This window comes from Panthera onca, chromosome B3 (assembly GCF_046562875.1).
Source record: "Panthera onca isolate mPanOnc1 chromosome B3, mPanOnc1 haplotype 2, whole genome shotgun sequence".
NCBI classification, from domain to species: domain Eukaryota; kingdom Metazoa; phylum Chordata; class Mammalia; order Carnivora; family Felidae; genus Panthera; species Panthera onca.
In genome coordinates, this window is record NC_138344.1 from 62,240,998 (window position 1) to 62,257,864 (window position 16,867).

At 36.0% G+C, this 16,867-nt stretch overlaps 1 protein-coding gene across 3 annotated transcripts in view; it reads right to left on the reverse strand.

The window, feature by feature from the left end:
* The window catches only part of KNL1 (kinetochore scaffold 1), a 65,604-nt gene that overhangs the window by 28,529 nt on the left and 20,208 nt on the right, over positions 1-16,867 (reverse strand). For all 3 annotated transcript variants that reach the window (XM_060618924.3, XM_060618922.3, XM_060618923.3), the window contains exons 6-10: positions 12,616-12,665; positions 11,876-11,909; positions 10,509-10,546; positions 6,353-6,405; positions 522-5,600 (exon numbers count right to left, since the gene is read on the reverse strand). In XM_060618924.3, coding sequence (XP_060474907.3) covers positions 522-5,600; positions 6,353-6,405; positions 10,509-10,546; positions 11,876-11,909; positions 12,616-12,665 — 5,254 coding nt within the window. The remainder of the gene's footprint in view (positions 1-521; positions 5,601-6,352; positions 6,406-10,508; positions 10,547-11,875; positions 11,910-12,615; positions 12,666-16,867) is intronic.

A 16,867-nucleotide genomic window follows, 5' to 3' on the forward strand; every position in this document is an offset into this window, starting at 1 on the left:
ATGCAGTTTGCATAACAAAAAGTTGTTTTGTTTTTTACCCTCTAGATATTTAGAACACTAAAGATAACTTTTCAAACTACATACACCCTGCCTGGAGATTCTCATATGCAAACACACAATAACAAATTGCACAATTTCAGCATTAATTTTTATACTACTTCCCATTTCATTTTTTTGTGATTTGTCACTTCAAATTGTTAGTCAAATAATTTCTTAACATGCCACACACGATTATTTCCCCAGCCCTATAGTTGGAAATAATCAATTCCTGCTCATCAACTTCTGCCTTAAAATTAAAATTCAAGGGCCGCCTGTGTGGCTCAGTCAGTTACTGACTAATGATTTCTGCTTAGGTCATGATCTCAGGGTCATGAGTTAGAGCCCTGAATTGGTGTGGAGGCTGCTTGGGATTCTCTCTTTGCCCCTCCCCTGCTCGTGCACGTGTTCTCTCTCTCTCTCAAAATAAATGAACACATATTTAAAAAAATAAATAACATTCCTTAGTTCAAGACAGAGCTTACCTCCTGATCTTGTGGAGTATCACTAAACCTAATCTCACTTTTTCTGATTTTTGTCTCATTCTGAATATCATCTTCTTCTTGTGTCCAGGTTCTTTTTTGGCTATTACTAGTTTCTCTTATTTTATTTTCAGATGGTGAAATCTCTCTTTGATATGTCTCAATCAAAGCCTTTTCCTCAGTTTCTACGATAATAGAGTCTGAGGAATTAATCTCACCAGGGTATATAGGAAGGTTTTCCTCATTTATATATTGAGATGGACTTAAGTTCAGCTTAGTTGCAACAAACTCAATGCTTGATTCCTTACTGAAGACTGGTTGAGTTTCTAAGTGACTTAAATCAGCTGTATCTCCTTGAATCTGCTTCAGGTCATCAATACCAGTGACACTACAATTTTTCTTATTTGGCAATCTGGGCAAAAATATTCCCAAAGAACGTCTCCTTACTTTATCTTTTACAACTGTGAGTGGTACAGAGACAGTTTCAGTTCCATTATGAGAAATTTTATTTTCTTTATCTCTATCATCTTCAACATTGCTGGAAACTGTGTTAATATTATGTATTTCTGTAGCTTGCTCTATACTCATATGATTGTGTGCCTTATTTACCAATGCAAGTAATTGTTCTGGAGAAGGTGGTATATGAGCAGTTTGGAAATCTAAAAATTCTTCAGTTTTTCCATTCAAATTATTCAGATCTGATTTGACACTACTAAAACTTGCAGTATTAGATGCAATTTCAGGAGATGATGCTTCTCTAGAATTAGCATGAGTGTGAATAACTTGCTTAGTCAAGTCAGAGTTACTGTGGAAATCTGTATTGTATTTAGTTGCCTGAATATTTTTCCTCAGCTCTTTTTTACAGGCTATAGTATACTGTTGGGCATTATTGAGCATTTTGGACTCATTTGCACATGTGGGTACAGAAGAATTTCCCATAACAATATTTAAATCCTTATTTCCAGTGTTAGACAATACTGTTTCATCTTTATTCACAATTATTTGTCCTTGTTGAGATAATGGAGGTAGCTGGGTTGAGAGATGAGGCTTAGAAGTCACACAGACATCATCAACAAAGGTCATCTTTAAATTATGTTCTGCCTTATCAACAAAGCCCTCCATTTGATCCTTTGGGAGCTTAAAAGATACTCGCTTTGAATTAGGTTTAGTTACCTCCCCCAGATCTTGACTATATATTAAAGTTTGATTAGCTATCACATTTTGGGGCTCCTTAATCAGATCTTGATCTTTGAGCACTGTTATAGCACAGTCTAAGTGTCCTTTGGTAATAGTTTGAGTAACTTCTTCCTCTAACAAAGAACAAGAAGCAGAGAGAGGCAGTCCCTCAGATTTCAGGTAATATTCATTGGCTAAATTGTTTGCATAAACAAGATCGTTTTGCATTGGGCAATTACTGGCTTTCTCATCTTTATCATCTGAGGACATGACATTCCCCTCCAAATTGTCAAAATAGGAAATAGCATTTGGTAAACAGGAATAATTATCACTGGATCCACACATAGCAGTTGCATGACTGTTTGTAAAATCCGTGTTTCTTCTATCTGTACTATTTAACTGACAGCTTTCAGTTTTGGCTTTTTCCAATGTATAGGCCTGGTCTACAACTTTCCCCATGACCTGTTCATCCACAGTGCTATTGAATTTGATCATTTCTAACTGACTTTGACCCCCAGACAATGTATTAATAGGAACAGAGGGTATCACATGATGCTTTTGCTCAGAGTAAACAATTTTGTTTTCTACAGCCAGTGCTTGTTTTTTAGTGAGTTCTTGAATAGAGTGACCATCATTATGAAAAGAAATACCCAAGGTTTTTCCTTTAGCTATTCCAAATTTAGGGCACTCTTGAAGAATTTCCTCTGTGGCTTGACAATCAATGAAAACAGTATGGGATTTGGTAACTTCCAGATCACAGTGATTATCTACAAACATTACAGTTTTGTCCATAGGCCTAGTAGTTATTTTATCTGGTGAGACAGTTTCACATTCTAAGGCAGTTGTGTGACTTCTAGTCATCTCCATGTCATCCTGCCCACATGTATACAAAACAGTTTTAGAAGTTCCTGCCAAAGGCACCAAGCGGGAATCCTCTCTATCTTCCAGGACACTTTTGTTACTTATTTTCACTGTACAACTCTGGGTGATATCCATACCATTTTTATCATTTTTGAAAAATGCAGTTTTGTCATTTTTGAGACTAAGGCTTTTCCTTCTCTGACTTTTGCATGATATAGTATCATTCAGAAGTTCAGGCTCTGGTACATCTTTGTCATTTTTCCAAATGGTTGATTTAGGCACTTCCATGTTATCACCAGCTATAAATCCTACAGCTTTCTCTATAGGACCAATGTTAGGCCATTCTGTCAGTGGTGTTAGCTTATTGACTTTTGCTGCTGAATGGTCACTTTCACCATTCTCTGGAAAGAAAACACTGTCCTCTGCAGAAGGAAATGTCACTCTTGGCTTTTCTGGGCTTTTTCTTTTGCATAGTTCAAAGCCAGGTCTGTCTGTAAGCACAGTCCTATCCTTTGCTTGGTAGTCAATGAAAACAGTGTGGGACTTTGTCATTTCCAGTTCATTGTAATTATCTACAAACATTACGGTTTTGTCAACAGGCCTAGTGATTTCGTCCAGTGAGGCAGTTTTACATTCTATAGCAGTTGTGTGACTTCTAGTGACCTCCATGTCATCTTGCCCACACGTATACAAAACAGTTTTAGAAGTTCCTGCCAAAGGCACCAAATGAAAATCTTGTTCATTTAATAAAGGTTTATGATTTATTTCCACTGTAAAACTCTTGGTGATATCCATATCATTCTCATCACCCTCAGAAAATACAATAGTCTTATCAACTTTTAGTCTGCCAACACTTTTCCTTCCACAAATTTTGACATCTTGCTTTTCATTCAGAAATCCAAGTTTCTGTATACTTTTGTCCTCCAACACATCTATGTTATCATTAGAAACAAATATTCCAATTTTCTCTGCAGGAGTTTTACTACATTTTTCGACTTTTACAGCTATCTGTTTGTTTACTGTTGTCAGCTGGCTGTTAGTATTTTCTAAATCAGTCTTACCCAATTCTTGTACCTCAGAAGGACCAAATCCAATGACAACAGTATGACTCTTGGTTAGATCCATATTTTGTTCTTCCTCTGAACAAATAATTATCTTGTCATGAGAACAGTCAAGTGTGGGATTGCCTAAACTTTTCCTTAGTGGCTCAGGCAGTTTAGAATTCTGGCCTGGTGCAGATTTCACTGTGTAACTGTTAACAGCAATATTATGATTTTTCATGGTAGACTGTCCTTCTAATACAGAAAATGACTCTGTGGTAGGAAATAAAGGTTGCTGACATAAAACTGTATTTCCATTATTTCCCAGTGTTACTTGTTTCTCAAGATTTCCACCAGAGTATACCATATTATGGCTTGTTGCTATGTCTTGATTAGCATTAGCTGAGTGAGGAGAATCTTTGTCAAGATAGGGTTCAATCTTGAAAACTTGATCTTTGTCTTTGCCCCAGGTGTCAGCTGGGATGTTTTTAGATATTTTGTCTGGCTGTTGGGATGGTTCCATAGGACTTTTGGTCATTTCTTCCCATTCATTTGAAGAGCTTTTGCTTTGAGAGTGAAATTTACTGGTATTCTCAGATGTTAGAGTGTAAGATGCAAGAGGAACTTGACTTCCTAGGTTAGTTGTGTGGCTTCTAGTCAAATCCATATCTTCATCTGTGAATATTTCAGTCTTTTTGTCAGTCAATGAAAAGGATGAAGAATTTGCCAGGCTCTGCTGTAATCTTCCCTTAAATTCATGAGGAACTGAGCTACAATTTATATTTATTTCCTCATCCTCTGACATGGTTTTGAGATTTTGGAGCATCATTTCTTTTTCAGATACTGGTGTGTCTGCTCTCTGTATGTTTGTCTGATCTTGTTTAAAAATCTGATTATCTATTGCAACTGTATGACTCCTGGTAATGTCCATGCTATCCTCTCCTAAATAAACAGTTTTCTCTGTGACAATAGACATGGTATCTGGATTGGGATATATTTTAGAATAATTACTCTCATTCTTCAGTAAATTTTTCTCTTCTCTCATACCTGAGAGACACTTGGTTAGTTCCATAGCATCATTACTGCTAGAATAGAAAAATGTTTTATGATCTTGAGTAGCTGGGCTCACACATATAGATTCTGGGATCATGGCCAATGTTCTGGCATCTTGGTTAGAAGTCTGTGTGACTATGTGAGTTTCTGTCTCTGTAATAGGACTTCTGATAGTATGTATTTCACCCTTAGGGTTGAAAGAAGGGTCTTGAAAAGCAGCATTCAGTTTATTCTTTAAGAATGTCTTCTTTCCTGGAGCTTTAGTTCCATAAGCTGTTGGAATATCCATCATGACATTCTGAGTTTGATTTTCTGTATTAGATAAATTATCTGCTGAGGGCAAATTCTGGATAGTGTGATTAACTGTCAAGTCCATAAAGTCATTGCCATAAATTGTAATATCATCACCTTTAAATTCCCTTAAGCTGGTCTCACTGGATGTGGGAACCAAAGTCTGAATATTGGCTGTATGACACTGGGTGAAATTCATCTCATCATCTTGTTCTCTAAAGATTCTAGTCATATTATTGCTATTTTCATCTACCCTAAGAGATACATGCATTTGATGTACAGAAGAGGCCCTATTTGATTCTTTGGGATGAACAGATATCTCAAAATTTTCTTTATCCGGTCCTGTTAAAGCATTAGATTTTCCTGTTTTCAATCTTTTTATGAAGTCATTAAAATTTATTTTCTTTTCTGAAGAAGTGCTTTGATCCATGGAAAAATTTAATTCCTTTTTCATTCCTAAATCCTTAGTATGGAGCTTTAAGTTAGCCAGAAATGATGAGGTATCTATCTTAGTGGATTTTTCACTTTTGGTACAATCTAAAAGGCCTTTGGTAATCATCACAGTGTGACTTGTTGTTAGATCCATCTGGTTTTCATCTGAAAAGACGACTGTCTGGTCATGTGCATGTTTCTTTTCATGGCTGTGTTCTGCAACTGAAATCTATAATGAAAGCAAAATGTAGGAGATTAGATCAAATGCAACTTTTAGAAAGGTATTTTATAACATGTACTATATACAGAGTACTATATAAACAATCCTCAACGATGGTTTCATGATATACTGTTTGAATCAGTGACATGGTATGTAGCATATTTTTGCACAAACTGAAAGTTCAAGGTTAATTATACACCTACTAGAACGACTAAAATATGAAAAAGACTGACAATGTCAATTATAATAAAAACTCTAATTACTAATTAGATAGGTCATTCTCATGCTAAATAAAAAAGACTGAGAAAGGGATAAGTGCATGACAGCTAATTTATAGTATGCTCTACTCTTAGAAGTTGGGTTCTTTTTGAATCTTAAAGCAGCAGTTTTATTTGTAAGGATACAGCCTAACTTCTTGCTACTCAAAGTATGGTCCGTGCACTAGTATCATCAGGAGATTAGAAGTAAAGAATCACAGGGCCTGCGCCAGATGTACTGGAAATGTATCTATATTTCAACAAAATCCTGAGTTCATATGCTCATTACAGTTTGAGAAGTCCTGATATAATTAATACATTTCCCTGTTATTTATACTGGTTGTGACTGAACTGTCCTTAGTTAACTGAAAAGGTAAGAAGTTTTCCAGTCTATGCTGGTCCACTTTGGTAATTAACCCCTAAATCATGCCATTACCATTAATGTTTTTGTGTGTTAACTATAAAGGGAGACTAAAATATAAAGGCACATGCATGAACTCATACCTCTCTCTGTTGCATCTGAGACTGAATGGGAGCACAAAGCAATGTGTTCATTCCTATTGAAAAAGAAGAAAAAACTATAGTCAATAAGAAAAAAATATATTATCAAGAGCCTGATTTTTCTTTCCTTAGGTTCTTTATCATTTATGAGTATTTACTTAGTATTATCAGTTACTAAGCCCTTCATAAGAACTTAGGTATTAAATTTCATTAAGACTTCCAACTGTCCCATTTTAGGGACAGAGAGATCAGCAATTATTATATTCTCTATGTGACTGAAATATTTTTAGAATGTGGTAAATTTGTTTTATCAAAGTTTATTTATTTATTTTGAGAGAAAGAGAGCAAGTGAAGGAGAGGCAGAGAGAGGGAGAGAATCCCAAGCAGGCTCCACGCCCAGCATGGAGCCCAATGCGGGGCCCAATCTCACAGCTGTGAGATTATGACCTGAGCCAATATCAAGAGTTAGACGCTTTGGGGTGCCTGGGTGGCTCAGTCGGTTGAGTGACCGACTTCAGCTCAGGTCATGATCTCATGGTTTGTGAGTTCGAGCCCCGTGTTGGGCTCTGTGCTGACAGCTCATAGCCTGGAGCCTGCTTGATTCTGTGTCTCCCTCTCTCTCTGCCCCTCCCCCACTCATGCTCGGTCTCTGTCTCAGAAATAAATAAACATTAAAAAAAAAAAAAAAGAGTTAGACACTTAACCAACTGAGCCACTCAGGCATTCCTAGGATGTAGTGATTTAAAAAAAAAATTTTTTTTTAATGTTTATTTATTTTAGAGACAGAGAGACAGAGCACAAGCAAGGGAGGGGCAGAGAGGGCCAGAGACAGAATCTGAAGCAGGCTGCAGGCTCTGAGCTGTCAGCACAGAGCCAGACGCAGGGCTTGAACCCACAAACCAGGAGATCATGACCTGAGCTGAAGTCAGACACCCAACTGACTAAGCCACCCAAGCGCCCCGCGGATGTAGTGATTTTAAAGGGGGAACTGTAAAGTTGGAAAGTTTGGAGTACTTTTCTTTTCCCTCCATTTTATTTTTATTCTCTGGATAGTAGAGGTTACATGGGAAAGAATACCCAACTGATGAGATAGATATGTTAGAGTAAGGAGTAACTGGGTGGCTCAGTTGGTTGAATGTCAGACTCTTGGTTTCAGCTCAGGTCACGGTCCCAGGGTGATGGGATTCAGCCCCATATCAAGCTCTGCAGGGAGCCTGCTTGAGATTCTCTCTTTCTCTCTGTCCCTCTCCCTGACTCACGCGCATTCTCTCTCATAAAAAAATAAAATAAAATAAATGAAATGTTAGATAAAGATTTTTTTTTTTTTTTTTTTTTTTAGATAAAGATTTTGAAGCATCTTTTATTTTATGTTAAAGAATCTAAAAAATTTTTTTTAATGTTTATTTATTTTTGAGAGACAGAACATGATCAGGGGAGAGGCACAGAGAGAGACACAGAATCCAAAGCAGGCTCCAGGCTCTGAGCTGTCAGCACAGCCCAACGCAGGGCTCGAACTCACAAACCCCGAGATCATGACCTGAGCTGAAGTCGGACACTTAACCGACTGAGCCACCCAGGTGCCTCTATGTTAAAGGATCTAGATGCTTCCGTGATGAGATGTGCGTTTTATAAAAAATAACTCCAGAGAAGGAGAAGAAAGTAGATTTAAGAGAAGATGAACCATGAGGAGCTGCTACAATATTGCAGATATAAAGAGGATGAAAAGTTATGTTTGGGTAAGAGAAAATGAGAATGAAAATAAGAGATTAGACTCAAGACTTTTTGAATTGAAATATAAAGATTTAGGTCACAAATGGACTTTCGAAATAGGAAGGGATTGAAGACGCTATGTAAAACAGGAAATACATTTTATAATACTTAAATTTAAAGGCAAATCTTTAGACCATTTTTTAAAGTTTTTATTTAAATTCCAGTTAGGTGGTTAACATACAGTGTAATATTAGTTTCGGGTGTACAATATAGTGATTCAACACTTCCATACAACACTGGTACACATCACAAAAATCTCTAGAAGATTTTAAAGTGTTTATAGCAGGGCACCTGGATGGTTCTATCAGACATTAAGCATCCAACTTCAACTCAGGTCATGATTTCACAGTTTGTGAGTTCAAGTCCCACATCGGGCTCTGTAATAACATAACACCTCAGAGCCTGGAGCCTGCTTCAGATTCTTTGTCTCCCTCTCTCTCTGCCCTTCCCCTGTTCATTCTCTGTCTCTCAAAAATAAATAAACATTAAAAAAAGTTTTAAAGTGTTTATGGCAACCCTGATTGAATATGATGAAGTAATTATAGGCTTTTTTATTTAAAAAAAAATTTTTTAACATTTTATTCATTTTTGAAAGAGTGTGATTGGGGTCGGGGCACAGAGAGAGACAGACACAGAATCTGAAGCAGGCTCCAGACTCTGAGCTATCACACAGAGCCCGATGTGGGGCTCAAACTCACAGACTGCGAGTTCATGACCTGAGGTGAAGTTGAATGCTCAACTGACTGAGCCACCCAGGTGCCCCATTATAGGTTTTTTGTTCAAAGTCTTACTTACATATCAAGCTTTCATTCATTTATCCAACAAATATTTACTCAGAACCCATTATATGCCTCAAAACTCAACTACCTACCAAGGCACAAAGAATAAACAAAATTTCTGGACTCAGAGTTCCTAGTTTAATAAGACAGCCAGAAGTAAATACCTGAAATACAATGTGTAAATTCTACAAAAGACTGAGCCATAAAAGGTATGGTATGATAGTACAAGACAGAGTGATTCCTTGGTTTTGTCAGAGAAGGCTCCATTTAACCCAGTACTACTTAGTGTGTGGTGCCAATCTGTGAACTGCCTGTTACCAATTCATGATGAAATAAGGAGCTTGCAACCAATGTAAATCATGTGATATTTCCTTCATCAAGAAAGTTTTACTAAGAAAAAAAAATGTCACCTAATTCAACAGTAGCTTACTGCCAGAGTTGATTTACATTATAGTGCAAGTTCCTTTTCTGTCATGGACTATAACACTTTGTGGACTGGCTATTTTTTTTTTTTTAAGATTTTATTTTTAAGTAATCCCTAAACCCACTGTGGGGATCAAACTCACAATCCTGAGATCAAGAGTTGCATACTCCACTGACTGACCCAGCCAGGCACACTGGACTGGCTATTTTGAATAGGACTGAAATTAAGCTAAGTGAAAAACTAAGTTAAGTGAAAAATGAGAAGACCAATAGGCAATTTGGAATAGGAAGGTCACTTCAGATAAAAGAAACAGCATTTATAAATGGATACAGGCAGAAAAAAAAGTCAACATGGAGAACTATAAATACTTTTTCATGGGCTAGAGCAAAGTATGTCTATAAAGGGCAGGAGATAAGATTGGAGAAGTTGGGGCACCTGGGTGGCTCAGTTGGTTAAGTGTCTTGACTTCAGCTCATGCCATAATCTCATGGTTTATGAGTTTGAGCCTCATGTCGAGCCCCATGTCAGGCTCCACGCTGACAGTGTGGAACCTGCTTGGAATTCTCTCTCCTTCTCTCTCTCTGCCCCTCCCAACTCACACTTTCTCTCTCTCTCTCTCTCAAGAATTAAAAACAAACAAACAAAAAAAAACTTAAAAAAAAAAAAAAAAAAAAAGATTGGAGAAGACCAGCCAAATTACAAAGGGCTAAGCCTATGTGAAAGAGGTGGGTTTTATCCTATAAGCAAAAAAAGTGTCACTGAACAATTTTAAGTCAGTGGGTAATATCAGATTTAGAAATATATAAAATGGTTCATAAGGATAAGAAACTAAGTACAATAGTACCCCACAAAAGAATAATGATTTGCAGGTAACAGATTTGCAGGACATTTAGGATAAAGAATAGAGTGAAACCAAGTGGATATGAGGAATGAGGAAAAGTTCAAAAATGACTCAACTCCTGACTGGAGTGAATGACTGAGTGTGAATCCAAAAATAGAGAAAACAAGAGGAACAGCAAGTCTGGCAGAAATAACAGCAAGTTTGCAAAATATCAAAGTGAAGATTTTGTGTAAAGAACAGAGTTCTCTTTACATTTTTTCCCACAGTTCTTTTACACATTATTTTGTAAGAAATTTGGATAAAGAGAAAGGTATGTGGTAAGAAAAGTATTGTGGTCATACTCACCAGTAATTTCACAGTAGTTATCTTCTGGATTCTTGTTCCTAAAAATTAAAAAGTATTTTCAAAATCTATACCCCAAACAATTACCAAGTATCACAACAGTTAGAAAGGGTAGGGAAGGTCTAAGGATTTCATAGGGTGACTGGCAGAAAAATACAAAGACAGCATTTAAAAAGACTCCTCTGACGGAAAAAATTACAAGGCAATTAAAGGACCCTTTTCAGATTGGTCTTAAGGCCTTGTTAATTTCAAGGATACTATAAAAATATGCTTAATATATGCCACTGTTTTTTTTAAAAAACAACCTATAAAGCGACTCATTTTCTAGAAATTCATCCTGAAAAACAAACAAAAAAAAGGTAAAACAACCCAAATGTCCATCAATAGGCAGCTAAATAAATGCTGATGCAGACATACAACAAATTATAAAAGATTGAGGTATATCTATATATAACAACATGGAAAGTGTTACAAGACATACTATTAAATGTTCTCATTTTTGTCTTAAAAAAAAAAAACCTAAAGATAAACATCACTTAGAAATACATTTAAATTTCTGCAAGGACATCCAAAATTATCAACAGTGGTTAACTGTGAAAAGCCCAAGCTTAGAGTATTTTCTGCATCAGTAATATAAAAAGAATCTTTTTTTCCAGCTCAACAGTAGTCAATTACACGGAAAATTTGTGATTTATTTAACCAGTCCCTTACTGATGGATCTTGAGGATCTTTCACGTCTTTTGCTATTACATAAATGCTGCAGTGAATAATCTTACATGTTTATCATTTCAAACATTTACAAGTATCTTGATGAAATAAATTCCCAGGCATGAAATTACTGAGTCAAAGGACATGTATATTTAAAATTTTGAATGATACTGCCAGCTGCCTTCTTCAATTTACATCCACTAACAATGAGTGACTTTTTACCTATATTCTCAGATGATCAGATGAAAAATTATATCTCATTAAGTCTTTGTATTTCTCTTATGATGAATGAAAATAAACATCTTTTCATTTGTGCAAGAGCTATTGGTATTTATTTTTCTCTATATTATAAGAAAGACTAATTTAATGAAAAAATCTGAAAACTTGGTATTGTCTTGTATTAGCTGTTGTATTTAAGAATTTATATGTGAAAGCAGAGTGTTTCATCACTCTGTTAAAAAGATAAGCTGGACAATGCACACACTTATGAGAGAAAGCAGTATATTAAATTCTGCAAAGAATCTGTTTTCTGAATTAACCCTAAGTATTCCACAAAAGGGATACAAAAATAAAAACAAAAAAAATTTAATTTAACAAACACTGCATTTAACAGGGATAAAGAGCTTTTAAAATATAATGTGTATCACATTTTCTTTACTTACTGTATAAATAGAACATTTTCTCCTGCATCTGTTTCTAAAAATAAAATAAAAATTAAAGTTGTTCAAGGATACACTGATAAAACATTAGAAAAATTAATAGCAATTAAAAGAAAGAAATTACTAAATACCCACCTTACTTTCTGCCTCTCATGGCTCAAGTTACACTTATTTTAAAATAAATTTAAAAAATATATATTTTTATTTATTTTTGAGAGAGAGACAGAACACGAGCAGGGGAGGAGCAGTGAGAGAGGGAGACACAGAATCCAAAGCAAGTTCCAGGCTCTGAGCTGTCAGCACAGAGCCCGATGCGGGGCTCAAACTCACTGTGAGTTCATGACCTGAGCTGAAGTCGGATGCTTAACCGACTGAGCCACCCAGGTGCCCCGCAAGTTATACCTTTTAAACAGTGAGATAGACAGTAAGCTTATTAAGTTTTATCAATTGCCTGGTTAAATGGCAACAGTGAAATTTTAAAGTTCATTTATTTTGAGAGAGAGCATGTACAGGCACAGGTGCAAACAAGCAGGAGAGAGGCAGAGAGAGGGAGAGAGAGAATCCTAAGCAGGCTCCATGTTCAGCACAGAGCCCAACTTGGGGCTCGATACCATGACTGTGAGATCATAACCTGAACTGAAACCCAGAGTTGGACACTCAAAAAACTGAGCCACCCACGTGCCCCAGCCACAGGAAAATTTTATAGAAAACAGATTTAGCAGAGATTGCAATAACATATTTACCTGCAATTTCTGACTTTACTATTTTCATATGAGACTCTGTCTGGAATACTCTAGAAAAGAAAATAAAGATTAGTGAAAATCTGTAATTTTTAATTAGAACCCTATGGTGCTAACTTATAGTCTTGACATAGGTAAAGATAACTGATTTCAGCTTCCTCTTTGCTATATTATATACTATTAATTTTTCAAATGTCAAAATTCACTTACATTAAAATCTGTTATGGTTTTTTAATGAACTCTGACAAAAATCATTATTTTATCCCTTTTAATAACCTAAAATATTCATTTTATTCAACAGAGCATTTATTAAGCACTCACTATATACTTGATGCTATATACTAGAGTCTGATAGATGATCCTTGACCTCAAGGAGTTTTCACTGTAAGTAGAGAGCTGGAACAGTGATTATCAACATTATTTTACTGAACTTTTAATTTTATTTTATATTTTTTACATTTATTTATTTTTGATAGACAGAGAGAGACAGAGCACAAGTGGGGGAGGGGCAGAGAGAGAAGGAGACAGAATCCGAAGCAGGCTCCAGGCTCCGAGCTGTCAGCACAAAGCCCGACGCGTGGCTCGAACTCACAAACTGCGAGATCATGACCTGAGCTGAAGTCAGACGCTTAACCGACTGAGTCACCCAGGTGCCCCTACTAAACTTTTTTTATTAACAGTTCCGATAAGATAGCATGGACTCCAGAGGAAGGGACCTCTTTTCATTGGGAGGATTAAGCTTCTGAAGAAGCAGCATTGATATCTGCCTTGAATAATCTGGCTAGTTCATTTTTATTTTAATATGAGGTATCATTCATTACTGATAAGCTCTTTTTGTTGTTGTTGGAGAGACAGAGAGCGTGTGTACCCCAAGAACCTCTTCTTTAAAATTTCAAAAGTTTAAATTACAAAAAGCAGTGAACATCTGCATGCATACAGTGTGACAAGCCCTCTGCTATGTTGTTTATATGCATTTTAATGATTATAACAATTACCATGTTGTTTTATAGATGTAGATACTAAAGGTCATAAAAGTTAAGTAACCCCCAAAGTCATAGAACTAATAAGTGGCAGAGCCAAAATGCAAACCCAAATCTGACTTCAAAACCTGAGCTTATAATTACCAAGCTATCCTAGAAACAATTTTTCTTCAAATGATTTACAATAGAATAGAAGCCTTTTTATTCAATATGACCAGGATCAGTAGTTGACCAATTAATTAAAAAAAAAAAAAAGCCTTTTAAAATAAGGAATCATAACTGATCCATACACACCTTACACATTAAAAAATTTTAAACATAAGTGGATTTTAATTTGCAAATCTCTGAATGTCAATCTGAGGACTTTACTTTGAGTGGATCTATAGGTTCAATTTTAGTGTTTTTATCAAGAGGAATAAACAAAGAAACTTTCAAGTAATATGAACACAGAATCCTTCTAAATTTTCATGAAAGATTTCCCTATGGTTGTCTCAGCCATACCAAATTTGAAAGTACTTTTAAAAATAAATTCACCTTTATCAAAGTTTTCCCTAGCTGTTCATTACAACTTTCACAGAAATAACGATCTTTGTCTTTGAATTCATTTTCATCAGTTTATCTAATATTAAATTAAGTTATGCAATTACAACAACTTCAAGCAGATCAACAAGACAAATACTTCTTGGAAAGCCTACCAATCAACTCTCAGGAACTGAAGTTTATGGACAGGAAAGGTCAGTGATATCTATACTGTAGGTATCAGTATATTTTACAAGGGGGATGGAGAATATAGGTTATTCTAATAATTTAGTGAGGTGGGAGTTATTAAGAGAGTTTTTACTATGCTTGTTTCTACATCTAAAATCTTGTAATTCTTTTTCAATTAATCTTTTAACAAAGAATACTTTCTTGAAACACTATTTATACATTGTTTAATAGTATTTAAATTGACACTGTGCTAACATACATTACCTTATTTTGGCCATGCAATAACACTAACAGATATGTGAGGACTATTATTTCCATCCTAAAAAAGTAGGAAACTGATGTTCTTTAAGAGACTTGCTAGGGACTATGTAGTAATAAGCAAGAACTTGTTCCAGGTTTTTTGGTTTAGAACCTCAAATTCCTTTTAACATCCCAGAGCCATTGCAGGAAAGTATGTATAATGAGTAGATTATAACCAAGGAAAGGAAAGGGTGGGCTAGGTTTAACAGTAACAGGGAAAGGTAATCAGAAGCAGTGGAAAAAGCAGGAGACTAGGAATCAGGAGACCTATATTATAGCTGTTGGCTCTGTCACTACCTATGTTACCTTAGGAAAGTTATATCACTTCTCTGGCTTTAATCTTCTCACTAAAATGTGTAGAGTTTGGACTATTACTGTCTCTCTAAAATTACTTCTAATTTCACTTTTTTTTTTTTTAAAGTAAACTTTCCCCCCAGTGTGGGGTTTGAATTCACAACCTCAAGATTAAGAGTCGCATACCCTACCAACTAAGCCAGTCAAGAGCCCCAGATTACTTCTAACTTTAACATTCTATCATCCTTAACACATATTTAAGTAAAAAATGCTGTTATTTTCTCCTGGACAGATAGTAAAAGAATCCTATCTCAGTTACCCCTGTTTCCAAAGTTCCCTGTTAATTCTAGGAACATGTTTTTTATTAGCCAAACTCACTATAAAACAAATAAACAGAATAAGCAGCAAATCTAAAAAACAAGGAAAACAGGAAGAGAACCATTATAACAATCAGATAGACCTAAAAAATATAGTCTAATCCCACAAATAATAAGGGTAACTAGAGGAAAACGAAAATACCAGCAATGTGAAAAATGTAAGAAGACATAATAATATGATTAAGAACGGTCTGATGAAAAATAGTCAAGAGTCTGAGCCCTACCTCTTTGTATGTGTGTGTATGTATGTGTGTACTTTCTTTATCCATTCATCTATTGATATACACTTGGGATGCTTCCATATATCTTTTCTATTATATATATACATTTTTTTTTTCAAATTTTGACTTGAATTCGTTAACCTATAGTGTACTATTGGTTTCAGTAGAATTTAGTGATTCATCACTTACATATTAACACCCAGTACTCATTGTAACAAGTACCCTCCTTAATACCCACTACCTGTTTAGTCCATCCCCAACCCAACTCCCTCCATCAACCCTTAGTTTTTTCTCTACTGTTAAGAGTCAGTTAAGGTCTGCTCCCCGCCCCAGTTTTTCCCTTCCCATATGTTCATGTTTTGTTTCCTAAATTCCACATATATGGTATTTGTCTTTCACGGACTTATTTTACTTAGCATAATACACTCTAGCTCCACCCAGATCATTGCAAATGGCAAGATTTCATTCTTTTTGATGGCTAACTAATATTCCATTGTACATATGTGCCACATCTTCTTTATCCATTCATCAGTCAAAGGACACTTGGGCTCTTTCCATAGTTTGGCTATTGTTGATAAAGCTGCTATAAACATCAAGGTGCATGTAGCCCTTCGAATCTGTATTTTTGTATCCTTGGGTAAATAACCTGCAACTGCTGGATCATAGGGTAGTTCTATTTTTAACTTTTTGAGAAACCTCCACAGTATGTTCCAGAGTATGAGCCCTACCTCATAATAGGTATGGAAACTTGAGCAAGTTACTCAAGCTAAGCCTCAGTTTCCTTATTCATAAAATGAGATAATTGTTAGGATTCAATGAGTAATACTGAGGCTCAGTTGGATGGGTGACAAACTCTTGATTTCGGCTCAGATCATGACCTCATGGTTCATGGGACTGAGTCCTGCGTCTGAGTGTGCAGCCTGCTTAGGATTCTCTCTCTCCCTCTCTCTGCCCCTCCTCTGCTCATGCGCGCATGCACTCTCTCTCCCTCAAAATAAATAAACTTGAAAAAAAACAACAGAAATAGACAAGACTGCTTAACTCAGGCTCTAACTAAAACCCATTGTGCTTATTTATTATTGCACTTTTTTAAGACACTGACGAAGGTGCTTTGCAATGATCTGGAACTTTCCAAGATACCAAACAAAAAAAGCCCTGATAGCAAGGGAATGCCTAGAAGACGACACCCCAGTGTCCCCTTTTCTGCCCATGATCATAGGCTGAACACACACCAATCCCCACCCATGATCACGTGCTGTTTGCCTTCTTTCATGTACCCCTGAATCCCTCCCTATAAAACTCTAGGTGTGTATCCTGTGGGTGGAGAGGTCAGTTGTTAAGGCTTGAGCTTGCCACTTTCCCTGACTGCCGGCAC